Source organism: Erythrolamprus reginae, chromosome 2 (genome assembly GCF_031021105.1).
Source record: "Erythrolamprus reginae isolate rEryReg1 chromosome 2, rEryReg1.hap1, whole genome shotgun sequence".
NCBI lineage: Eukaryota > Metazoa > Chordata > Lepidosauria > Squamata > Dipsadidae > Erythrolamprus > Erythrolamprus reginae.
The window spans coordinates 84,517,994-84,544,739 of record NC_091951.1 but is presented as its reverse complement, the minus strand read 5'-3'; the positions used below and the strand labels follow the sequence as shown (position 1 = coordinate 84,544,739).

At 37.5% G+C, this 26,746-nt stretch overlaps 1 protein-coding gene across 2 annotated transcripts in view; it reads right to left on the bottom strand.

Moving 5' to 3' along the window:
- Positions 1-942: 942 nt before the first annotated feature.
- WNT7A (Wnt family member 7A) overlaps positions 943-26,746 on the bottom strand; it is a 68,041-nt gene continuing 42,237 nt past the window's right edge. Inside the window, exon 4 of one of the 2 annotated variants that reach the window (XM_070738543.1) lies at positions 943-3,045. In XM_070738543.1, coding sequence (XP_070594644.1) covers positions 2,566-3,045 — 480 coding nt within the window. In that variant the 3' untranslated portion in view covers positions 943-2,565. The remainder of the gene's footprint in view (positions 3,046-26,746) is intronic. The other variant, XM_070738544.1, reaches the window with a different exon arrangement.

Genomic DNA, 26,746 nt, shown 5'->3' with positions numbered 1-26,746 from the left:
CTTTTCAATATATCAATATATCAAAATCAGCCTGGGGATATAAAGAGCCTTACCTGGGCTGTTTTTGGAAAGCAATGTTCAGGTAAATAAGAGAGCTTAGCAAAATGGCATTTGACATGGTTTAAGAAATTAAGAAAGTTTTCTTCTAAAAAGGAAAATGAACAGTCTATCCAGGTACAAACACAGATGTCATCTCAGGCACTCTATTCTTTGGGTCCCCAAAATCAGAAGGCCCCCTCCTCCAATGTTCTTGTTTTCGCCTCTGTGATTGCACAAAACTACATTAGCAAGACTTCATATCACTATGTAAAACCCAGTGCGCATATATGGAACAGATTTTCTTTCTCTCTCTCTCTCTCTCTCTTTGATTTCTTTTGATATGTTTTTGCGCATCCTGTTGTTAAATACTCAAAAGAAAAAAACCCAAAACATCTAGTTTGTCTCCTGTATGGTGATAACATGGAAGTTGGTCCCGTTTCTTTTATGTTGGTATCAGTTTGCCAGAGAGACAGAAATACTAATCAATTATAAACTTGGGGATCAAATGCTAATGGATCCTGGCAGAATGATCACAATGATGCCACAAAAGCAAACTATTTAATTGAGCATAATTGCACTAGAAAATCTTAGGGATAAGAAAGGAAATGCCAAAGTGTAAAAACCAAACAGTACAAAAGAAGCAAGTGGGTGGGAGAAATGGATGGGTAATTGAAAGCTTTTCTAAATATGACTTGAGAATATTTGGGAGGCAGGGGAAGGGAAGAGCAAGGGAAATGCCAAAAACCAGTTGGACAAAACCCGTAAGCTTTTTGCCTTATCTATGAGAATCAGATGATGTGTGTCATGCTAGTTTTTATAGTCAGCGTCCACAGTCTTACCCTGATAAAATCAAATTTGACAGTAGCACAATATAGAGGTTTAACTGACAGCACACACAGCACATTTGCTAGTCATAATGCCACAGTTTAATGACTGACGCATCTGGGAAGCTAGTTCAGATTTTTCTCTCCCTCTCCCTCTCTCTCTCTTTTGAATGGGATAAAGGAGCATCCAGTTAATTCCAACCATCAATTCAAGCCCTGTGACAAAACTGATGCCACATACTCTGTTCTTGTTCTGCATATTCTGCAAATTGAACTACAGGAAAAGAGCCACTTTGTACATACATCCGGAGAGAAAATTCATTTTGTATTTTGTATATACACCAGATTGTTACTTTTTATGTTAATGAAGTAACTGGCCTTAATTGTTAAATAGCCTATGAATTACAAAGCGTGTGCCTGTTTTGAGAAAAAATTACAGGTTACAGAATTTTACAAGCAGATATAGTATAAATAAAATATTCATATAAAAATAGTCTCTTACAAAATATATTCTTTTATCCCATGGTTCATTTTCCAAAGGTGGAAACCTGTCTGGCGTTTTGCATTTATAGGTCATGTGTTATTTCCAACTGGATTTTTGAAATGATCCTTTTTTAAAAAAAAAATGGGAAAATTGTGTACTCTGATATATAGAGGAATGAATAGCAATTTGAGATTCCAGACAACTAGCAGCATACAGCCCAAAATTATAAAAGATGCCTGCTTTTGTACTTTATACCTGCAGGAACTGTCCTGCATTTGCAACTAATAGAAATACCTAGGTAAACAATAATATGTACACCTCAAGGGTTTTCCCCTCTACTGAATCTACAAAAATGATTCCACAAAAAAGCAGGCTATCTACTTTAATTGCAGAATGCTTCCCCAAAAAAATGTGGTAGAGAATTTTTAATTAAATAAATTAATATTAGTTTTATCTGCAAAAGTGATTAAATATTGCTATAATTATTATGCCAAGATTTCCCAACACACTGTGCTAATATCAGCAGCAGAGCAGAAAAGCAGCTAAACCAGTGTTCATATGGGAAGCACCCATTGGTCTACTTGCATTAGCACAGGCTGAAGAATGGGAATACAAGGAACAACCAACAAGGAACAACCAACATAAGTTTTTTTTCACAAATATAGAAATCCCTACAACTGCATAATTCACACTCTTTCAATGGAAATTCACACAGGTGCATTGTTGCCCAATTGTGGACAAAGCTCCCCTTAAAATATGACTTTTTTTTTTCTTAGATTACCAGGCACTTTGCATGGTCTTTTGTTCACTTTCATCTGGCCTCGTGAATGCCTCCTCCAAGGAAATTCAATTTTTCCCACAATTTTAAGGCAGTCTCTAATGTTTGGTTGCCCAGATTAAGTATTTCTCAAATTTATTTTATTTTTGGATGAGGTTATGTTAGCTAAAGTTTTGTGTTAGGCAAATAGTTTGTTTCTGTGTTCCTTTTTAAAAAAAAATAAAACTGGGTGTAGTGTTTGGACTATTCCCAAAAGTCTTTGACCAATATCCACATAAACACTGTTAAAAGGAGGGGAGGGAAAATTGGATTATTTAACTGGATTTTCTTTTGTAAATCATTTTGGCCTTTGCTACAGTATTATTTAGATACACTGAGCTTATGTGCAAAAAAAAGGTGTGTACTCCAAGGCTTTAGGTTCCCCTGCCAAAGCCACACTTTCATTTACAGGTGTAGACCTCTGTTCGTTCACTGCAGGTGTTACATTTGACATAACAGCACCAGTGAAATTTGCAATTGCACTGCCAGACTCTGGAATATTGATGAGTATTATAACCTCGTCCACAACACATCAGGTCACAGCCATTGGTCTGCAGGGCTGTTTTGTTGCACATTCTGCCCTGTGTGCCCACACTGCCAGTCACAGGATCTTCTTCACAGTAGTTGGGTGATTTCTCTATGTAGACTAAGTCTGTATCCATCGGTTTACGATAGGAGAGCGGTTTCTTTATCTTCAGAAAAGTGGGACGCTTATTACGACTTGCCCGCACAGGTTCAACCTGAACAGCTTCGTTGTATTTGTCCTTAAGGATATAGCCCAGCTCCCTGAATTTAGGAAGAGTTGTCCAGCATGTTTTAGTAGTGCATGATCCTGACACTCCATGGCACTTGCACTCCAACTTCATGTTATCTTCAAGGATCTGGAGTGAAAAGAAAAGAAGACATGATGTTTGAAACAAAGGAGGAAGGAAGATCTGGAGGCAGAATTAAATGATGAAGAACCCACAATCCAGTTTAATAGAAATCACATCCAGTATAATAGAAAGACATAGAACTCTGGTTAATAAATAAATAAATAATAAATAATTATCCACACTTCTTTTTGCTTACACCATCTCCATAATGCTTTCAATGATGAAAATGAACATGTTTCTAAAATTCAGAACAGGTATACCGTACTAACAGTTGTGTTATAGTTTGTGTTCTCAGTTGTGAGGCATTGCAAATTTAGCTCAATTGTATTTAAACTCCTTGTAAATTGCTCTGTTCAAAAAAAGTATTGCAACTGAGGGTTTTTTTTAATAGAATTTGTTCCATACATTAAAATATAAAATTAGCCTGCTTATTTTTTAAAATATATATTCTTTTCAGCAAGTCCAAGAAATGGGAAATAAATTGAGTATGAAAATATATTGGGAAAACCTAACCATAAAAAAATATTAGAAATTTGGGAAGAAATCTAAATATATGCCATGTTTCCTTTTTATAGACATAAAGTCTCTTTCCACAATGTTTTATGTATATAAAACAACTATGAGTTAAATTGGGCTGAATGAAACTGACTTGTCCAAAGTCAGATATCAGGAGACTTGAACGCGAATGATCCCAACCTAAGTGACCCATTCAAATACACTGACTCTCAATTCAGTTCAAATGGCTGAATGCCAATAAATATTGTTTATTTTTGCAAACAAACAAAAAAATTACATGAACATAGCAAATCGGTTGAAAGCAGCAGAAAGCTCTACAATTTAGAAATCAAATGTTCTGGAGAACTTCAGAATATTCCATTCACACCCTTCCTCCAAACCATTCCAACCTCTTCTACATCAAGGCATTTTGAGAATGGCTCAGCAATTTTTGAAGTAAATCCGCTAAAGAGGAAGTGAGTTGTGGTATTCCAAGCTTACTTTGTCGCTATCTTCAAGACATCTCAAACTACTTCTCATCCAGAAGATATTTTCCTGGAAGCTACCAAAGCACTTTGAAATACATAAACTAGAAGAGTTTCAGTATGTTCCAGAGATGGAAAAGATAGAATGTTTCAGAGGTTTTTTTTAACAATATTCCAATCCAAATTAGTCACTTTTTCTCTTTCCTAAGAATAATAAATATGGTATGTCCATACTGTATGTACGTTGTCTTCCATCATACTGAACAGAAACCAAGATGCATGGAAACAAAATTAGAATCTATATCTTTAACTGTTGCCTGATCAACCGCATTTTATACCCAGAAGTGCCATAATCTTTAATTATTTGTTTTCGTCCTTTATTTTCCATTTTCTAATTTTCATGAAGTTCCAAAATGAAATGTTATTTACATTGTGCTAAACTTCACCACTCTTTTACATGTCGATTTATTCATTGTTTTTCTATGGTGTCGTATCTAGCCTAAGACTCAAACTCAAACCTGATAAGACGAAGTGGCTGTGGGTTTTGCCTCCCAAGGACAATTCCATCTGTCCGTCCATCACCCTGGGGAGGGATTATTGACCCCCTCAGAGATGGTCCACAACTTGGGCGTCCTCCTCAATCCACAGCTCATATTAAAGAAACATCTTTCAGCTGTGGCGAGGGGGACGTTTGCCCAGGTTCGCCTGGTGCACCAGTTGCGGCCCTATTTGGACCGGGAGTCACTGCTCACAGTCACTCATGCCTTTATCACCTCGAAGCTCGACTACTGTAACGCTCTCTACATGGGGCTACCTTTGAAGAGTGTTTGGAAACTTCAGATCATGCAGAATGCAGCTGGGAGGGAGCTTGTGACTGGAAACTGATTGGCAACCAACGCAGTCTGCATTGGTTGCCAATCAGTTTCCAGTCACAATTCAAAGTGTTGGTCATTACCTATAAAGCCCTTCATGGCACAGTACCAGGATATCTGCGAGACCGTCTTCTGCCGCACAAATCCCAGCGGCCGGTTAGGTCCCACAGAGTTGGTCTTCTCCGGGTCCCATTGACTAAACAATGTCGTCTGGCGGGACCCAGGGAAGAGCCTTCTCTGTGGCAGCTCCAACCCTCTGGAATCAGCTCCCTCCAGATATTAGAACTGCCCCTACCCTCCTTGCCTTTCGTAAACTCCTTAAAACCCACCTCTGTTGTCAAGCATGGGGAACTGAGACATCTCCCTCTGCCTATGTAGTTTTTGTGCATGATATGACTGTATGTATGTTTTTTATATTGGGGTTCCTTGCTTTTTAGATTTTTTAAATGTACTATTGTTATTTTAGATTCTAATTATTAGATTTGTCATTATATATTGTTTTTATCACTGTTGTGAGCCGCCCCAAGTCTGCGGAAAGGGGCGGCATACAAATCTAAATAATAATAATAATAATAATAATAATAATAATAATAATAACTCCCTATAAATGATACTTATAAATGTATCATGTATAACAAAATAAATAAGATTTATTTATTTATTTATTTATTTATTCATTCATTCATTCATTCATTCATTCATTCATTCATTCATTCATTTATTCTTGTTTGTTTATATCCCACTCCAAAACGGACTCAGAACGCTCAAATTTTCAAAGTTTTGGCAAGGAACAAATGTCTGTATTATACATTCAAGCAGCCATATCATTAGAAAGTTTTAAAAAACCCACACCTAACTCCCTTAAAGAATAGTAGAGAGAAACTCAAAATTCTAAGGCACTTCCAAATCATTTTTGACATATGTACAGCCTGAAAACAGAGCATTGTAGGAAATCTAAAGTAGGGTCTATCACAAGAAAATGCTGCACACAGAGTCTAGTCTAGTATCTATAGGCTTGTGATGGTGAACCTATGTCACACATGCCCAAAGTGGCACACGAAGCCATGTCACTGGGCACACATGTCTTTATCTATTCATCTTCTGGGTTTCTGGCATGCATGTGTGCACCATGATCAGCTATCCTTTGTGTGTGCGGCAGTGCCAAAAACCGGTGTGCACAGCTGTTTGTCAGAAGCACATGCATGCCAGAACCCAGAAGTTTGGCTTTTCTGGAGCAAGGCCCCAATGTGTGTATTCGCAAGTGCATGCAACATTTCCATATGACCTTTAGAGCATTCAGTGCTAAAAAAGTTCACCATCAATGCTATAGGCAATTTAAATAAGGATACTTAAATAAGATCCAGTTTATCCCCCATTGAATAAGTTGCATGCTCAGAAGCACCAAATATATCTTGAAATGTAAAAAGGATTTTTAAGAGGGATTTTGGGAGAGCAACCATTTCATGCTGCTGTTCTAAGTACTATGATTTTCTTTATGTACACCATAGTGCATATTATTCTAATCACATTCTAATGTTATAAATTATGCTTCAAGCTTTGCTACATCCTTTGGCTTTCCATTCACACATATCCAAAGGTGACAAAGGCAATAACATAATCTGCGTTCATATTAAAATCCCATAGTTCTGTACTGTGATTAAGCTTGCAGCTTTGATGAAAGTAGACTACACTTTTATAGTGTCCAGGTTCCAATTCAGCCCTTGGATAGACAGAGACATGACTACAGAGGGAATCAACAGCTCCATTTGAAAGAGCTGAGTAAGCTGCTGCAGAGGATCAATAGCTAAAAAGTCTCATGACATATGTTGAGCTTGCTGTTCTCAGAATTGTATATTGATGCCAGCTGGAACAAGTCCTGCCTAATTCATTCTGATATTTCCTCCCAATTTCACTAGCTCCAAACTCAACTTTGAAGAAAACTTTCCTATCTTGTTTTAGACAGTTTCGATAGACACATTTTAGACACAGGTGCTGTAAATGTATATTGCTGGTAGGGAGGTGTACTGACAATAGGATTTGGGTGAAGAACAAATGTTTTCTCTTGTGAAATAGTGAAGTTTAACTCGGGAAAAATCAGAGACTACCTGATTTGATCCAGGATCCAAATTTAATATGAGTTGCCCCTTTCCCAGTGTCTCTTGTGAATCTAGAACGTAGAGTGTGAGGTGCCTTTCAGTCTTAGTATATTATGCTACTATGGGTTCCCAAAACATTGGGACAGAGCTGAGCTACACTGATTACAGGTAGCCTTTGACTTTCAACCACAATTTTGAAAATTCTGGTTCAAAATTGTGGTTGAAAGTTGTTAAGTAAGTTGCACCTGGTTTTATGACCTATTTTGCCACACTTGTTAACCAAATCACTGCAGCTGGTAAATGAACCATACCGTCATTAAGAGAATCTGGCTTTGCCCCTTGATTTTGATGGTTGGAAGCTAGTTGGGAAGATGGAGGTCACATGACTCCAGGACATTGCATTTGTTGTAAACATATGTCAATTATCTGAATTTTGATCCTTTCAGCAGGGTGATGCTACAATGGTTGTAAATGTGAGAACTGGCTGTAAGTCAATTTTTGTAGTGCCAATGTGATTTCAAGTGGTCACTAAATGAAAGGCCATAAGACAAGAACTACCTCTATGTGTATGTTGTCTCAGTATCATAGGTGAACTGAATAGAAGTGTCTTCCTTGAAGCATTTGAAAAAGACACTTGGCTCAAAGCTTCATGAAAGCAATTGCATACTTTTAAAACTCCATGTGTCGCCTTAACCTTTTAACTTTTTTTATAGAATGGAATTAAATGTTCAGATATTTTAAATGCTTCTGAGTGGAATCTTTTGCCCAATTTCTGAAAAACAGTAGCAGTGGTTTTGGAGCTAAGTTCCATGTAATTAAACCAGAAAGTTCCTGTAACTGTTGATTCTGAAATGTGTTTAAACATGATAAATTAGTCTCTGTTTCTTAGTGAACAATTTCTATGAAAATTGAAGTTACTGTAGATGGGTCCTGCTGTCAAGAGACTTCCCTAATTTAAGGTAGATTAAAAGATTTCAATTGTAATTTTTCTAAAAGGAAAGTAAGTGCTTTTAACTTCATTGAAACTTGGCCATAATTATATAATATTTGCTATATGGGGCCTCCCTAATAGCATAAGATTATGTTAGGTTCAGAAAAGTGAACTCCAAGTTCTCACTGTGTACACCAGTATTTTGATTTGAAGCTCATTCCTAAATCAACTAATGATAATCATAATAATTAATAATAATTTATTAGATTTGTATGCCACCCCTCTCCAAAGACTCGGGGCGGCTCACAACAATGATAAACAGTGTACAAAACCAATATTTAAAAAACAATTTTAAAACCTTTGTAATAAAATAATCATACAACTCAATCAAACCATACATAAACCAAGATAGTTAGGGGATATGTCAATTTCCCCATGCCTGGCAACAAAGGTGAGTTTTCAACAACTTGCGAAAGGTGAGGAGGGTAGGGGCAGTTCTGGTCTCTGGGGGGAGTTGATTCCAGAGGGCCAGGGCTGCCACAGAGAAGGTTCTTCCCCTGGGACCTGCCAGACGACGTTGTTTAGTCAACGAGACCCGGAGAAGGCCAACTCTGTGGGACCTAATTAGCCGCTGGGATTCATGCAAGAGAAGACGGTCCTAGAGGTATTCTGATCCAATGCCATGTAGGGCTTTATAGGTCATAACCAACACTTTGAATTGTGACCGGAAACTGACTGGCAGCCAGTGTAGGCCGCGGAGTGTTGACAAGACATGGGCATATTTGGAAGGCCCATGATTGCTCTCGCGGCCGCAATCTGCACAACCTGAAGTTTCCGAATGCTCTTCAGAGGTAGCCCCATGTAGAGAGCATTGCAGTAGTTGAACCTCGAGGTGATGAGGGCACGAGTGACTGTGAGCAGAGACTCGCTGTCCAAATAGGGCCACAATTGGTGCACCAGGCAAACCTGGGCAAACACCCTCCTAATGTTCCCCAGAGAACTTCTTCTGAACTTCCAAAGTGGTTCTTAAAATATTCTACCCAGCTTTATTCCTTGTCCTACCTTCTTTTCCCCCCTCTGCACATTCTGTAGATATACTAATCCAATAAATAAATAAATATTTGCCTTTCCACACTGCTCAGACAATGAGTATTTCAGCGGTCCCAATTCTGTTCATTCAAAGCCAGATCACAGCTTCCTCTTTTTACTTGGAACTGTAGCATTCTGGCAATCTTGTTCTCAGTATGAAATGTATTGTTTGAGGCATCTGACATGGCAGCTTCCTAACTTTGTTAATCTTTTCTGTAATATTTTCAATTCTATCTCCTGGAATACAAAACTGCATCCTGATCCTATGCCAAAATCAACATCTAGATACAGCTACCTCTGCCAGTTTTTTAGCCATCTTAATATTGCTATCTCTGTCAACTTTTTAGCTGTAATGACAGGTCATTGTGATTACACCGAAAAAGCTGTAAGTCAGATTGGACTGGCATATGAAATCAGACAAAGTCAGATATAAAGTCTGTAAATTTTATATCGCTTCTTCATGAGTCAGCATTGTGCCAAAAAAAAGAGAGGCTAATGCAGTCCTAGACTGCACCAACAGAGGAATTCACACATCAAGATTGTGTGAAATATTAATGCCACTATATTCTGCCTTAAGGACACAGTGGCTCAGTGGCTAGGACCCTGAACTTGTTGATTGACAGGTCAGCAGTACAGCTGTTCAAATCCCAAGTGCCACATAATGGGGAGAACTCCCATTACTTGCCCCATCTTCTGTCAACCTAGCAGTTCAAAAATGCAAGTAGAAAAAATAGGGACCACTTTGGTGGAAAGGTAACAGTATTCCGTGTGCCTTCAGTGTTTAGTCATGCTGGCCACATGACCACGGGGACATCTTCAGACAGAGCTGGCTTTGAAATGGAAATTAGCACTGTGTGAGTGGAACCTTTACGTTTATACTGCCTTAGTAAGATCGCACTTGAAATACTGCATCCAATTCTGATCATCACAATATAAAAAAGATGTTGAGACTCTAGAAAGACTGCAGAGAAGAGTAACAAAGATGATTAGGGAGGCTGGAGGTTAAAAAATATGAAAAATGGTTGAGAGGAACTTGATATGCCTAGTCTAACAAAGAAAAGGTCTAGGGATGACATGATAGTAATCTTTGAATATTTGAGAAGAGATAGTAATCTTCGAATACAGAGAAGAGGGGATAAACCTATTCTCCAAAGCATCTGAGGGCAAGACAAGAAATAACAGATGGAAAATTATCAAGGAGACATATAACCTAAGAACTAAGAAAAAGTTTCCTGAAATGGGAACAATTAACCAATAGAATGGCTTATTTTCAGAAGTTCAGAGTGCTCCGTCACTGGTGGCTTTTAAAAAGAAATTGGACAGTCACTTGTCTGGAATAAGTATAGGATCTCTTGCATGGGCAGAGGGTGGGAGTAGAAAACCTCCAAGGTCCCTCACAACTCTGTTATTCTGTATTCTGTATTTGCACATGGACAAGCTATTATCAGTAAACTTCTTCACTATTTTAAAAACCATCACCTCCCCTATTCTAAAAACTTACCAAATCAATTATTTTAATGGCTTTTAATTATTTCCAATACTTTTAATTATTTAATTATTTTACTGCTTTTCAATTTATACATAGGACTACATGTCCCAGTACCACCAACCGGCATAATTAGAATCATAGGAACAGTCCTTTGAGGAAGGTCTATGACTATTCGCCTACTCTGGTTGGCTGCACCTGTTTGGTCTCCAGGCTTCTGCCCTCAACCATTAGGCACTGCCTTTTCTCATTCATTGAAAGTGCTATGTCCTGAGAACCTGGGAAGTTTTCAGTCCAGTCTGACCAGGAACTCAAGCAGGCAAAATATGATTAGCTCCTGAGTTAAAAGGGCTCCCTATTTAAACCCTTTCCTATAGCAGGACATTGTTGATGTTTGCTCGCTGTGACCAATAAAGAGCTGAAGTCACTAAACCATCTCCTGCCTCTTCAGTATAGAGACGTAACAGAAAGATCCCTAGCTCTTTGCCTAGCTCTTACATTACAGTCCCTCTGGTCACAACCCCTTCATCACAGGCCTTTCTCCAAACGGGCCCAAAACCCCATTCACCCCGGGCTTTGGGGCACATGGGACACTTTGCAAGAGCAAAGAATCCTACCCCCTTCTTCATTCCTTCCCCTCCACTCCTCTCCACTCTGTCCATGTCCGTGTTTGTATCACATTTGCACGGGAAGGGGTAGCTTTCCTCCCTCTCCCTCTCTCCCTCTCTTCCCCCCATTTGCAATGTGTACGTATGTAGCCTTCTCTCTCTCTCTCTCTCTCTCTCTCTCTCTCTCTCTCTCTCTCTCTCTCTCTCTCTCTCACTCTCTCTCTCTCTCTTTCTGTGTGTGGGTGTGTGTTTGTGGTATGTGTGTATGTGTGGGTGTGGGTGAGAGAGAGAGAGAGAGAGAGAGAGAGAGACAGAAAACAAAAAGTCACAAGTGCAAGAGAAGCCTCTGTTAGTGTGGCACACAAGGCACATCCATCCCCTGCACTGATTCAGTGTGTCAAATTCGAAGAGGGTGGGGGACAAAAGTTCACGGACTCCAAAGTGGGAGAGAGAGGAGGCAGGAGGGAAGAGAGAGAAATGGCCAGACAAAGGGGGAAATGGCCAAAGTTCAGGCCAGACAAGAGGAAGAAATTGCTACAGCTCAAGCCAAACTTGATGATTTGCAGAGTGAAAAGGAGGTCAAACTAAATATGGCAAGAGCCACAGCTTTACAAGCAGAGGTTCAGGGTGCTATCCCCAAGTTCAACCCTATAGAGTTGGAAGAAGGGAATCCGAACAATTGAGCCCAGGCCTATGTAGATGAACAAAACTCACTACAACAGGGAGGTGAATCTCAACAACCAGATATACCAAAGAATCAGACATGCATCATTGTACGCTCCATATCACAAGATCCTTCTGTCACCATTACAAAGCTCAGCCTGATGCACCAAGACACAAAGAGTAACCAGGGCGATCCTTCAGTGGTGAAGGAGTACCAGCCAGAAGGTTCTCAAGCAGCTATGAAGTATAACCTCAATATTGAAGCTAAGACATTCCTGCCTAACCTGCAAGCCCACTTGAATGTGTGCCACCAGATATACCCAGAGGTATGCCCAGAAGTTATATGCAAGGATAGACATGCAAAGCGATCAATCGTTATCTAGGTCTGCATTCTTCAACCTCTTTGATGTCCAGACCAAGGAAGCACACTACACAATGTCAATGTGTGCTGGATACCAGCACACAGTAGGGAGGAACTTGATATTGTTGAAATCAGAAGGTGGAAGTGCAACATTCATACTGCCACCATTGCAAGAATGTAATTGCAGCCAGATCGCAATGCCTGACTGTATTTTGCAGCCTGCTGCTTGATTTGGATGAAGCTGTAGATGCTGCTAACAAATAAAATAATTGAATAACTAGATGAGCACAGTCTGAGGTTTGGGTGGCATGATTTTCTATGTTTAATAAAGTTAAGTTTAACATGGTTTGGAAAATCACTACACTAGAAATATCATATTAGAATATGAAATACATATAAACTCAGATTGTATTTGAAAAAGCCTGTGTGGGTCTCAGTACAACAGGCATTTTATAGAAAAGAAACAGCAGGCAAAGAGAGGTAATCTATTGAGGATTGTTAACCCTGCTGTTCTGTTCGGGTCTGTGAGACCCGAAATCAAGGTTTGAGACCCTGTAAAAAATTTTCCCTGCATATCTGAAACTTGAAATTTCATGACTTTTCATCATTTCAGGGGTTCTCTCTATGAGAATTTTTTTGGGGGGGTGGGAGGTTTCTTTCTTGCTGAAAAAAAAAAAACTCCCTAATGTTATGTTCCCGGGTCACCCTGACCCGGACCGAAAACTCTTCATTTGCAGTGCTTATGTTTGGTCTTTTTGAAAGCTTTTTTCACTTGGAAAGTAGTCTGAACATTTCTTCACACAATGGAATGAAAATTGAACTGAAAAAATTAATCCTTATTGGTTTATTTTGCCCATAAATGTGCCTCCCCCCCCGTTTTTGTGAAAGTTTTTTCAATTTATGGATAGTTTTGCTTGCAAAATGCAGTCTATTTTACTGGAGTTGGTGTGGGAATGGTACCTTGAACATTTCTGAATATAAGAAAAATATAAAGGAACTGAAAAAAATGATTCTTACTGTTTTTTTAACATCAGAAATAAGGCCTCCCCCCCCCCTGGCTGCTTGCAACAATTTTCACTTTTTATTTTTTTATGCTCCAAATCCGAAATATTCTTTAAAATCTTACGCATTCATTTACTCAATTTAACAATGCTGATCATCAAAAAAATATTTGTGGGGGTGGGGGAAAAATTTTTTTCTTGGCAAAAAAAAAGTCACATTTACTCTGTTCGGGTCATATAGACCCGGATCAAAATGATTTTTTTTAGGTACTTGAATTTGGTCTTTTTGAAAACTTTTTCCACTGGAAAACTAGTTTGAACATTTATGAACATAATGATATGAAAATTGAACTGGAAAAATTGAGACTTATATTTTTATTTTGATCAAAAAGCCCCTCCCCCCATCCTTTTTGAATTTCGTGTCAATTTATATTTTTTAAGGCTACAAATCCCTAAGGAATTTTCCCCCAAAAGGTTTGATATACTAAATTGAACAATCCTGAACATAAGAAAAATATAAATGAACTGAAAAAAATGACTCTTATTGGTTTATTGTTTTATACTCGAGTATAAGCCTACTCGAGTATAAGCCTATTTGAGTATAAGCATGGGGGCCCATTTATGAGCAAAATAAACCAATAAGGATCATTTTTTCAGTTTAATTTTCATATCATTATGTTCAGAAAGGTTCAAGCTACCAATCCCATACCAAAATAGAATAGTAAAATAGAATGCATTTTGCAGGCAAAATTATCAATAAACTCAAAAGTTTTGATATACTAAATTGAACAATCCTAAACATAAGAAAAATAGAAATGAACTGAAAAAAAATGATTCTTATTGGTTTATTTTTGAATATAAGACCATATCATTTTATACTCGAGTATAAGCCTACTCGAGTATAAGCCTATTTGAGTATAAGCATGGGGGCCCATTTATGAGCAAAATAAACCAATAAGGATTAATTTTCTCAGTTCAATTTTCATATCATTGTGTGCAGAAATGTTCAAGCTACCAATCCCACACCAACTTTAGTAAAATAGAATGGATTTTGCAAGCAAAACTATCCATAAATTGAAAAAACTTTCACAAAAACGGGGGGGGAGGCACATTTATGTGCAAAATAAACCAATAAGGATTAATTTTTTCAGTTCAATTTTCATTCCATTGTGTGCAGAAATGTTCAAACATGTTTCCAGGTGAAAAAAGCTTTCAAAAAGACCAAACATAAGCACTGCAAATGAAGAGTTTTCGGTCCGGGTCAGGGTGACCCGGGAACATAACATTAGGAACTTTTTTCGAACAGAACAGTTAAACAACAGCATGGACAATATAAGATGCAATTAAGAGGTCAATTGACATAGAAGATTGAGGGCAGAAAAAGACCTTATGGTCCATCTAGTCTGCCCTTATACTATATCCTGTATATATGAAGGTACTCTGAAATACCCATAATGGTAAAGATAACAAAATTAACAAAAGTGACAAAACTTGTTAGAATTTTAAAAAAAGGACCAATAACTACATTAGAATACATAACTACATTCGGAGAGGGGTGGCATACAAATCTAATATATTATTATTATTATTATTATTATTATTATTATTATTATTATTGTTGTTGTTGTTGTTATTATTACTACTACTACTACTACTACTACTACTACTACTACTACTACTGTCTGGACACTTCTCTTTGCTGAAAAAGCTGCATTAATTGGGTACTTAAATTATTGGACTGGAAGAACAGAAGACTGGAATAAAATCTTGTGCTCATTGATTGAACTAAATATCAGAAAAGTATTCTTATTTCAGACCAACATGTTTTAGGGTGTTCATCAAATACAAGATATCTGGGAAATGACCTCATTCAGAAAACGACTGGAGTCAAATTTAAATTCTCTTTATAAACAGCATTACCACCAGATAAATTTGTAACTGTCTAATGAACCAAACTCCACGAGTAGTTCTTTATGGTACTACATCTACATCAAGGGAAGACAAGGTTTAGTTTAGGATTATTAAAAGCCTGGAGATTAAAACATATGAAGAATGGTTGAAGGAACTGGATATGGCTAGTCTAGAGTAAAGAAGGACTAGGAATGACATAATAGCAGTACTCTCATGTTTGAGGGGCTGTTGCAAAGAGGAGGGGGTCAACTTATTTTCCAAAGCACCAGAAAGCAAAATACAAGAAACAAAGATCCCACTTGTAAGAAACCTGCAGAATTACAGAAGAATATGAGTATGGCTTTTTATACTATGCATCAGGCAACTGATCTGTTGCAGATCAGGAACAAGCAATAATGAATCCATACACTATAGTGGAATGGGAGGTACCAAGGTACCATCCATACACTATAGTGGAATGGGAAATACCAAGTCCTGCAGAAATTAATGTATAATGTTAGCTTATTTGGAGATATGACTTCAATAAGATGCCAATCCACAAAGATTCCACCAGAATGAACATTTGGTTGTCAAATACCAAATTCTTATCCATTAGATTTGTGATTTGTGTTAATATCTTGTGGTCCAATATTTGCCCTGCTTCATGTCTTTGATCATCATCTGCTTTGATAAGAAGAGGAGAAAAGAACCTAAGAAGGAGATCAGTACACTGTCTACCCTACTAGGCCAGTCTGTTTTAATCCTAATCACTTGACATTTGCATCTTTAAAGAATGGGCTGTTGTGGTTCACTCAGGTGAAGAAGCAGACATCTGTGTACATTATTCTAACTTTTTTATTCTGCTTAGATTTTTTTTATAGTATAGGCAAAGAAATTCCTGGAATCTCTTGCCATCTCAAAGTAGTCCCATTACAAATTCTGTCTTTTCTGTGCTGATTCATAAATTCTGCTTTAAATTCTAGGAATTCACCAGCCCTACTGAAAAGAGGAGATCATTAAATGAGGCATATGGCCCATTAGTGGGGTTGGCCTTTTGTTGTCTTCTCCAGCCCTAACAAGTCAGCTTAGTGTTGATTTGGAGGCAAAACTGTATTAAAGAAAATAGCAATTGAGAAAGTGGAGTCCTTAATACTCCCCAAGCTTAGTTGTTTGCTTGTAGATGATTTTGTATCTGACTAAGTAACATAAACAATACTAAGTGTGAAGTTCACTCCCTGTTTTAAGTGTTTATATACTGTAGACATAGTAGCTTATCCTGACAGTGTTGGTGAAGGGATGCTTTTCTCTTTAATAGTTTTTTGATTAGGGAATTGTTTTCTGCTTCATTGTTTATCTGGGGTTATTGCTTTACACACAATTACATACCATTCAAAAGAAGCAATAAAAAAGCTAAGAAAGAAACAAAAATACTTACTCTCCACCAACCTATATCCAGATAAGTAACTGATAAATATGCAGATAAACCAGATAATCCCATAGATTAACATCTTTCTTTTTCCTTTTTTCTTTCTTTCTCTGTCATATCTTTCTTACATGCTCCAAGCTACTCTAAGAGGCTTTCTGGGTTACTGCTGCCCAGATTTCCAACAAGGTGCAAAGAAGAAGAACAAAGATGATAACAAATTTGGAATGTAAATTGTACAATGAATGGCTAAGAGAACTAGGTATGTTTATCTTAACAAAAGGAAAGGTTAGGGGGGACAAGATAGGAATCTTAAAATACTTGAAGGGTTGTCATAGGGAAGATGGCATCAATTCATCTTCCATAGGACCTGAGGGCAGGTCAAGATGCAATGAGCAAAAACTCATCAGAAGGAGAGATCCAATCTTAAATAAGGAGGGATTTGCTGACAGTCAGAACAATTAATCAATGGAATAGTTGGCTCCTAAAGTTCTGGTTACTACATTGTAGGAGGCTTTCAAGAAAAGACCGGATTCTGGATGGTATAAGGACTCTTGCCTTGAGTAATGGGTTGGACCAGTGGTCCCCAAACTATGGCCCGCAGGATGCATGCGGCCCACTGAGGTCATCTATCCGGCCCGGGGCAGCGCTTGAGATTTTACATATAGACAATAAGCTCCCGATTCTCCCGTCCACTTACTGTGAAAAACAACCTTCCGCACAGCCTTTTCCAAGGCTGTGCAAAGGAGCTGGGCGTTGGAGTTGGGGGCCGGGAGCGACAAAAGTGGGGAGGCTGGTGAAGGTTTTTCTTATTTTGAATGTCAAGCGTGCGTGCGCACACCATCTCCATCCCCCTGCCAGCCCGCGGGGGGAGGCCACGCTCCTGTGTGCTGCCGGCACCGGCCAAAAGATGCCTGGCTGGGGGCAAGAGAGAGAAAGAGAGAAAGAAAGGGGGAGATATAGAGAGGGAGAGAGAAAGGAAGAGTGAGAGATAGAGAGTGAGTGAAAGAGAGAGAAAGAGAGATAGAAAGAAAGCAAGAGAGAGGGGACAGAGAAAAAGAAACAAAAGAGAGAGAAAGAAATGGGGAGAGATAGAGGGAGAGAGAAAGAAAGAGGAAAGACAGAAAGAGAGTGAGAGAGAGAGAAAGAAAGCAAGAGAGAGAGAAAGAGAGAGAGAAAGAAAGCACGAATCCCAGCGACCAGTTAGGTCCCACAGAGTGGGCCTTCTTCGGGTCCCGTCAACTAAACAATGTCGTTTGGCAGGACCCAGGGGAAGAGCCTTCTCTGTGGCCGCCCCGGGCCCTCTGGAACCAACTCCCCCCAGAGATTAGAATATCCCCCACCCTTCTTGCCTTTCGTAAGCTCCTTAAAACCCACCTATGCCATTAGGAATGGGGGAACTGAGATATTCTTTCCCCCTAGGCTTCTACAATTTATGTATGGTATGTTTGTATGTATGATTGGTTTTTAAAATAAGGGTTTTTAGCTATTTTAGTATTGGATTGTCGCATGTTGTTTTTACCACTGTTGTTACCCGCCCCGAGTCTACGGAGAGAGGCAGCATACAAATCAAATCAAATCAAATCAAATCAAATCAAATAAAATAAAATAAAATAAAATAAATAAATAAATAAATAAATAAAGAGAGAGGGACAGAGAGAAAGAAAGCAAAAGAGAGAGAAAGAAAGGGGGAGAGATAGAGGGAGAGAGAAAGAAAGAAAGAGGGAGAGATAGAAAGAGAGAGAGAGAGAGAAAGAGAGAAGGATAGAGAGAAAAAGAGAGAGAGAAAGAGAGAGAGAAAGAAATATCTCTTTTCCAAAAAGATGATGAAGACAAATGTCACTGGGAATATGACAATTTATTGTGAGAATTTTTGCTATTCCTCTAAGTTGTTTATCTGTATCAATTTGACAAATCAAGTCAAATAGAACAAATAAAATTATTTTTTAATCTATAAAGTGGAAACTGGAAGATAAATATTTTAAGGAGGAAATTGGTCTCATTTCATTCCAAAATAGGCATTCAGATTCTAAGAATGTATGTATGTTTGTATCTATGAATATATAGAACTCTATACAATACTTATATAGCAACATTTCCAGGAAGCTTTCAAAGGTAACACTTTCATTAACTAATTTTTAAACTTGGTTTGTCTTTAACTTGCTTTCTACAATTAAAACAATGTTTTCCCAAACTTATCTTTGACTACCATCAACACTTATCTGTCTTGCTGCCTTTGAATCCTCACTTATTGCTAACGCTTTTGATAATGGCAACTAAAAAAGAATAAAGCTTGACAGGAAGAATTGTTGTCTGCCATTTTACCATTATTATCAAAACAGTCAGATTCGAATTCATTTTTGATCAAAATAGACAAGCTAGTGAAACAAAATTCTAATGGAAGTTAAATAGAGGATCTAGTAAAAGATGATGAATCATAGCACAGTGGTTAGTATGCAGTATTGCAGGCTAATTCTGCCAACTGCCAGGAAATTCAATCCTGACTGGCTTAAAGTTGACTCAGCCTTCCATCCTTCCAAGTTCGCCAAAATGAGGATCCCGGTTGCTGGGAGCAATATGTTGACTCTGTAAACCACTTAGAGAGGGCTGTAAAAGCACTATGAAGCACTATATAAGTCTAAGTGTTATGGCTATTGCTAAAAGTCAGGAAAAAAACAAATGGCAAAGATTTTTGCCCTTTGTAATATGTACAAGTTATATTATAATATCACTATACTATTTGCAGCTACAGGATGCAATAATGGGAGAGGTTGTAATGTAAGATAATGAAAAAAATTATTTAAAGGGTTATATAACTCTTTATCCTCAAATTTCTCAAAATGAATTTAAAACAGCCAAGAAAAACTGCTCCAGTTCTCCATATATACACTTTATTCCAAATCTCATAAAATTCTGATTCCTCTTGGTTGTTTAACCAAGATAAACAATAAGAAGAAGTAAATATGTCTGAGAATTGTAGTGGTAGTGTTATGGATTAAATTTTATGTGCTTTATCTTGTTTTTACATGAAGGGTTTTTTTATACAAGGTTAAACAGAATGTCTTTTTTTCACTTAAATTAATAAGTTGACTTAAGGTATTAATACTGTATTTTCCTTTCTGTATGGAAAAGTGACTTCTATGATAAGAGGGGGAATTGCAACCCCAATTTTATGTTAAATGTGTGTGTTTGTTTGTTTGTTTGTTTGTTTGTTTGTATGTTAGTTTTTATGGAAATTAATAAAGTCTATTAAAAAAAAGAAAAAAAACTGCTCCAGCTCTCAATATATATACCCTGGTGTCAATTCTGGCAGCAAACAGCCATCAAGCCTCATTAGCACAAAGACAGGAGCTGAAAATGTGTTATAAGAGCATCATAGATCCACAGTTATCTTATGGACCCTGGATTGCCACCTCTCCATCATAAAGATGCTGTCGAGCCAATGCAAAAGTTGGGGGGGGGGGATCATCGGCTCGCCACATTATCATTGGAAGGCCTGTTGACTATGAGAATTCAGGAGGGAGCAGATGTATCCACAACACATTCTTTTGAGATGTTCAAAGTCATGTTTTGTCCACCACCTCCCCAGAAGCTAGGACGAGGAACTGCCACGTTGGCAAAACTTGAGTGGGCAACGTGACAATTTTCGGGGTGGGGGACGAGGAGTGTGAATTTTCAACTGGGTGGGAAACTTTGGGAGGGACAGATTTGGGTTTCCCATGGTGGTACCAAAATGGCTCCAGCAATAAATTGGAACTTTGAGGAAGACTTTGCCTTGGACTTTGATTTAAGGTCAGATGCTATCTGGAACCCTGACAGATGCCTTCTCAACACACACTTGGAAACAAATTCTACTGTCATCGATGGGATTAACTTTTAAATAAAACTGATTGGAAGCAAGGCTACATGTAAGATTTAGATTGTTTAATAAAAATACAGTATAGCATTAAAATTCCTTCTTGGTGTACCATCTTTTAAAATCACAAAGGTCAGAAAGGTCTATGTGTAGCAGAGTAATAGCTCCACTACACCCAAGAGCAACTCCAACCTTAGGCTTGCGCCTCCAGCAATAGAAAAAGCTGCATGGAAGATTTCAAATCAACATCTAGCTGCACAAGCAGTTCTCCCACACACAAACACCTCGCTCTGTTGGACAGTGGCCAAACACTTGAAGGCTTTAAAACAAAGATCAGCAATGTTAAACAACAGCAAAGTCAGAAAATGGCTTTTAAATGGCATGATTAACACCTGAGCTTCAAGGCCTAGGTGGCTTTGTGGCTGATACCATAATATCACTTGATTCCAGAGGTATCTGAGCAACCTCCATCATTTTTTTAATTATTCAATAGGAGGATGTTCTTCTAGACTTCCTGGAGTCTATGGCAATTTTCAAACGTTCCAAACGTATGAGGGCATTTAAAGCTTTTTCTGCTGGCATGACTTGTGATAGCTGACTGCTGCAGCACATATTTTTGGTTTCCATGCTAGTACAGCAGATTTTGTCTCTTCAAAGATACTTGACTTAAAGGCCAGACTAAGACTGGCATATCAAGAGTGGGGGAGGGCAGTTTCCTCCATGAGCCTATTTTAGAATGAAGACCATGCATCGCTAGCATATACCCTTCGTTCAACCACTCCTTGTTTACAGTTACTTTTTTCCATGGTTAAAATGGCAGCTTATGGCCCTGTCAAGCAATTTTGGTTAGAAATCAGAAGCAAGACTCTAAAGAGTAAGACGACAATTAAAAATTCTCATCATCAATACTATTCAGGGTGTCCATGGAGGAGGACAATTACATTAAAATGCAGCTGTCAACTGGGTGATCAAAGTCCAGCCACTTTTTCACATGCATGATACATCCATTAAAAGATCAGAGTGTTCCATTGTCCAGTTGCATCTGCCATTTTGATTGTTGGTCATATACAAAGAGGCACATAGACAGCTCTGGTTGTATTGAAATGTTGCAATTTGTGAAATCAATAACATTATTTAGATTTAGAATTGCAACATGTAAGTAAGAAGGTTCATTGAAAGTTTGGTTATGTAATTAAACCTTTACATTTATGTTGTACTTTCTTCTTCTTTTTTCCTTCTTAAATCATTCTCCTGCTACTAAATTTTATTTGGCCAAAGATGATAAAAGTCTGGGTCCATTTCTTTAGAGTCTAGATTTACATAGCCTATTTTACAAAACATCCTCAGATTGTAAACAGAAGATAATAATAAATTGGCAGATACTTGGACTGAATTTGTTGGAAGAAGGAAGGGAGACTAGTATAGATCTATTTCAAGCTCTTTTGCTCTCTTCAGTTAGACATACCCTTGCTGGGATTTGAACCAATAGACTTCTGCCTGCAAGACAGAATATTAACCTCTAGGCTACGGGCTTGCCTCCAAATCAGGTTGTTCCAGGGAAGAGCGATGTTTGTTTTCTGTTGAAACACCCTGGTATTTCCAAACATGTGAGGAAGCATCCTGATTTCTTTTGCCTCTTGGGGCCATATCCAAGGCAGATTTTTTTTATAGTCAACAAACTATAAATATACACGTGTAACATATTTTGCTGATAAATGATGAGGCAAAAGGAAAGTAGGCTGCTTCCTCCCATATTTGGGAATACCTGGGTGTTTCGACAGAAAAGAGAGAGAGTAGGAGAAAAGGAGAGAGGGAGGGATTGAGATTTCTTAGATTTGCTTTACTGGAGAAAAAAATGCACAAAAGATAGGGGAAGAACTGTGGTTTTGGGGCAGACCCCTTGCACCAAAGGAGGGTTCAATCCTCAGGCCTTTAGGCATTGCTGTAAAGAACTCAAATTCACTTATAAAAAGCCACTAATAGTAAGAATTCTCCTGAGCTACATGGAGAAACCACCTCATTATAATTCAGGTACCAGTATCCAAAATTGTCCATTGCCACATTACGCTGTAAAAACTGTGGGTAGTTCTATTGGCCTTAAGGTTTTTTTTAATCTCCTTTAGTATACATTGGTATTTCTGTGCATTCCTTTTGTAAGTTATGACCTCATCTTTGATAACTGCACATTGCATTGTTCTTTGTCGTATTTGCTTTCAACTGTTTGATGCCTCAGATTTCAATTCAAGTGCTGAAGGAAACAGAAAGTGCTCCCCGCACATGACATGATAGGATTACTAAGCCAGCTCACCTAAGTCCTGCAATGAAGAAGCACATCAAATAAAAAGCCACCTTGATAAGTCCTTGGTTACAGGAGTCTTCTAATGCAGCCTGGGTTGTAATTTATCACAATGACTCATAATGTGGCGTTATGTGTAATATGATGTAATGCTGATGCAAAATTCCATTCATTGAATTTCAAGGTCACAAAAGAGAAAACAAGCGAGAGAGAGAGCACACTTTATTTATAGTCGTAACCAAATGTTTTTCCTTGAAAAAGCTTTGACTGTTTCTTACATGCGCTCTTATTCTGTAAAATTTCTGCTCGAAAATACGCTTATGCTTTGTTTAGTATATCCATTAAATAGCACACTTCTTCTGCTATTCTCACAAGACCTTGATTAAAAAGGAAGTTGACTTTGATAAAAGCCAAGGCTTTTCTTAACCACAAAGTGATTTTCAAGCAGCCACCTTGTGGCAGAGATCTGCACTGGAATTGATTTAGCTCACAGCTTGCTGCTTTACTGCCACAATAACTAAGGAGCTAGTGGCCAAAATGAATCAAGATGCAACACTATTCAAAGATCTCCTTCTGAGAGCTAGAAAAATATTCAAAATGACAACTGTTATGTTGGTGAATACTTCAGTTTTAACAGTTTAAACATATTATACAGAAAAGTACAAAGACAGCAAGGACATGATAAGTATCTACTGAATTGCATAAAATATACTTGCAAGTTATGATTTTGTCCTATGGTTCAAATTTAAGATTCACAGTTTATGTGGTGCCCACATGACAACCAAGAGAATACAGAGGATGGGAACATCAATAAAACCCAAATCTGTTGTCAGTATCAAAGCTACCATGGCCAAGTTAATCAATAGCAGCTCATGTTACTTCAGCCAGGAATATGTCTACAGATGGTTTAATTTTTTAAGTTTAAAAAACATTATTCTAGGATTCATTACAAGGTAGGTGTGTTTACCAAATTGCATTGTATTTTTAAAATTACAGTGTCGCCGTATTCCATCTGCTCAAATTCTCTATTTATCAATACTGACAATGAGTTGTGTTTAGATTACACACCACATTACATATCGGATGTCGGATCGTGATACAGAGAAGAAAGTTAATTGTGTATATTAATGTTGTGATAATGATCATAGATGCATAATACTTTTTTTGAACAGGATCAATGTTAGCTGGCTAAACCATTGAATACATATTTAATTTAATTGATTTCTGGCTTTTAGGTGAGTAATTAATTCTGTTGAGATTCAGATTGTTGAAGCCAAGAGACTAGTGTATAACACCCTTTAATGAAGCTGAATGTTGGTAGGTTGTGATCAACTACAGTTCTTCATTATACTACAAAAACCAGTAGATTGAATAGCTCTGGATAATTAGGAAAGAACAAGAAAATATAGCCTTCATATCCTTCTTGAACTTTTATAATGACAACTAGTGGGCACTAAACTAAGATAAAGTACAATAACTTTCTTGAATGATCTGATAAAGTTCTTCCAAGATTATTTTACTATACACAATAAAGCAGTAGATGGCATAATTGACATTAAATACAGTAAATGTTTCTGTAATTAATATTGCTCTTACTGGAATGTAACAGTAAAAGAACTATGAAAGAAAGGACATTCCCTGAGAAACCATTAACCATGGAATACAGCATATTCCTGACACATTCCCTTCCACCACCTCGTAATCAAATAATCAGATGAACCTCACATCAACAGATGTTCAAACTAGATTATCTATCCAATTGAAATAAGGTAGGGAGAGAGAGGGGGAGAGTGAGAAAGAGAAGGAGGGAGGGGGATTTTCCAAACTACTAATTAAAACACAACCTGAAAAAGAAGACAGTCTAATGAAGTGTGTCATATGGTGACTTTCATATAATAATTGCTTGGCCTTTCTCTGCTCATTAAATACTTTCTTTTCCTCACTATCTTAACCAGCTCTTTCCTAATGGATTAGGAAAGAGCTGGTTAAGATATCATTATCCTCTAATGAGTAAAGATATCCTAGCATCCTCAAATGAGTAAACTATTCATTCTACTTAAATGGAAATCATTAATTAACAATCACTACTAAATAATTATTAATATAATTATATTAAAATTGCACTAATGGAATTTGATTGTAGAGTATTCTAATAGGAATTCTCCAAATCTCAGTGATAACTATGTTATTTCTTAACAACAATAAAATAATTATTTGGCATGTAGTCATATTCCAAATCAAATACAATTTGATCTGATTTTTATACTAAATATTTTATTATCCATGAAATAAATTCTATATTTAAAAATGTCATTTCACCAATGTTTATACTATGTAAATCTTCATTTAAATTGCAGTAATAAGAATCAAAGTTATCAGCATCTTCATAAATGAGCTGATCTGGATTTCCTTAATAATGTTAACCAGTCTTATGCTGGATTACAGAAACAAAAAATTGCCAACAACTCCAAAATCAATTCAATCAATCCACATTGGGCAAATATATAAGTATCTGCCCACTAGAGAGCCTTTAAATTTATTGGAAAAATATTATACAGCCAAAGATAGCACACAATGCAATTTTTCCTACTAATGCCTTCTACACAGTAAAAACTGTCATGCTCACATTATTAGTATTAAATGCAATTTAAGTATCTACCAGCCACTTTTGCATTACAGTCTATCTATTTGAATGCTAGTATGTATACAATTTTTTATGTATAAAAATGGGTTGGCATTGCAATATGTTAAGTAGACTTTTGACCATTCTCTATCAATTACCTGATTCCACAATTAGAAAGCATTGGAATTTTTCTACCAACAATCTGGGACTCCAATACTCTACCAAAACATGCATGAATACAGCAAAGAAAACATCAGTTTACATGACATTCAACAAATGTTTAATGTGTGAAGATTTACTATACACATTAGGACTATGCAATGCCTTGAATTCAGTTTCAAACGCACATGCTCCCCAGCCTGAACTGTTCTCACATACACAATTGTGCCACCCTAAAAATGTCTGTAAGGAAAGTAAGGTGGCAAAATGTGCACTGTGACATTGTGACACAAATTCCTTACATATTTGCCGACTATGTTATAACAAAAGGCAAGATAGAGCTTGCACTGGGGTGTCAAAAGGCACCTTTTCTCATTTTACTGACTTTGTGGTTACATAGACATTATAGTTGCATTGTCCCCTTAATATTTAAACACAGTATTCATTCTGCTCTATTGTGAGGAACTATTGTATTGGTTTTGAAGGGAAAATATTGTTGTGCCTGTTGCAGTAAAAAAGAAGAAGAAAAAGTCCTATGGAATACTAAGGTCAAGCATTTTATAACATTAGGTTTTATGGGTTACATTCTACTTGATTAAAATAATAATAATAATAATAATAATAATAATAATAATAATAATAAGAAGAAGAAGAAGAAGAAGAAGAAGAAGAAGAAGAAGAAGAAGAAGAAGAAGAAGAAGTAGTAGTAGTAGTAGTTTTGGTTTTTTTACTAAGTACAGAAAAACTGTAACTCAATGTCGTATGGACAGTTGGCGGAACAAAGCATTGCATGGCCAGTTCTTGGAGAAGATTGAAGGCAAAGTGGATAAAGAAAAGACCTGGTCATGGCTTACAAGTGGAACACTCAAAAAGGAGACAGAAGGACTAATACTGGTGGCACAAGAAGAACAGGCCATTAGAACAAATGCTGTCAAAGCCAGAATTGAAAAATCAACAGATGATCCAAAGTGCAGACTCTGTAAAGAAACAGATGAAACAATTGATCACATACTCAGCTGCTGCAAAAAGATCGCACAGACTGACTACAAGCATGGACATGATGCCGTGGCACAGATGATCCACTGGAACTTGTGCCGGAACTACCATTTACCAGTGACAAAGAACTGGTGGGATCATAAACCTGAAAAAGTGGTCGAAAATGAGCAAGCAGAACTACTGTGGGACTTCTCACTTCAGACTGACCGAATTCTGAAGCATAACATACAAGACATCCTGATTGTGGAGAAAAAGAAAGTATGGATCATCGACATCACAATCCCAGGGGACAACAGAATTGAGGAGAAGCAGCTAGTGAAATGAGTGAGCTGCAACGACTCTGGCATAAGCCAGTGAAAGTGATCCCAGTGGTACTT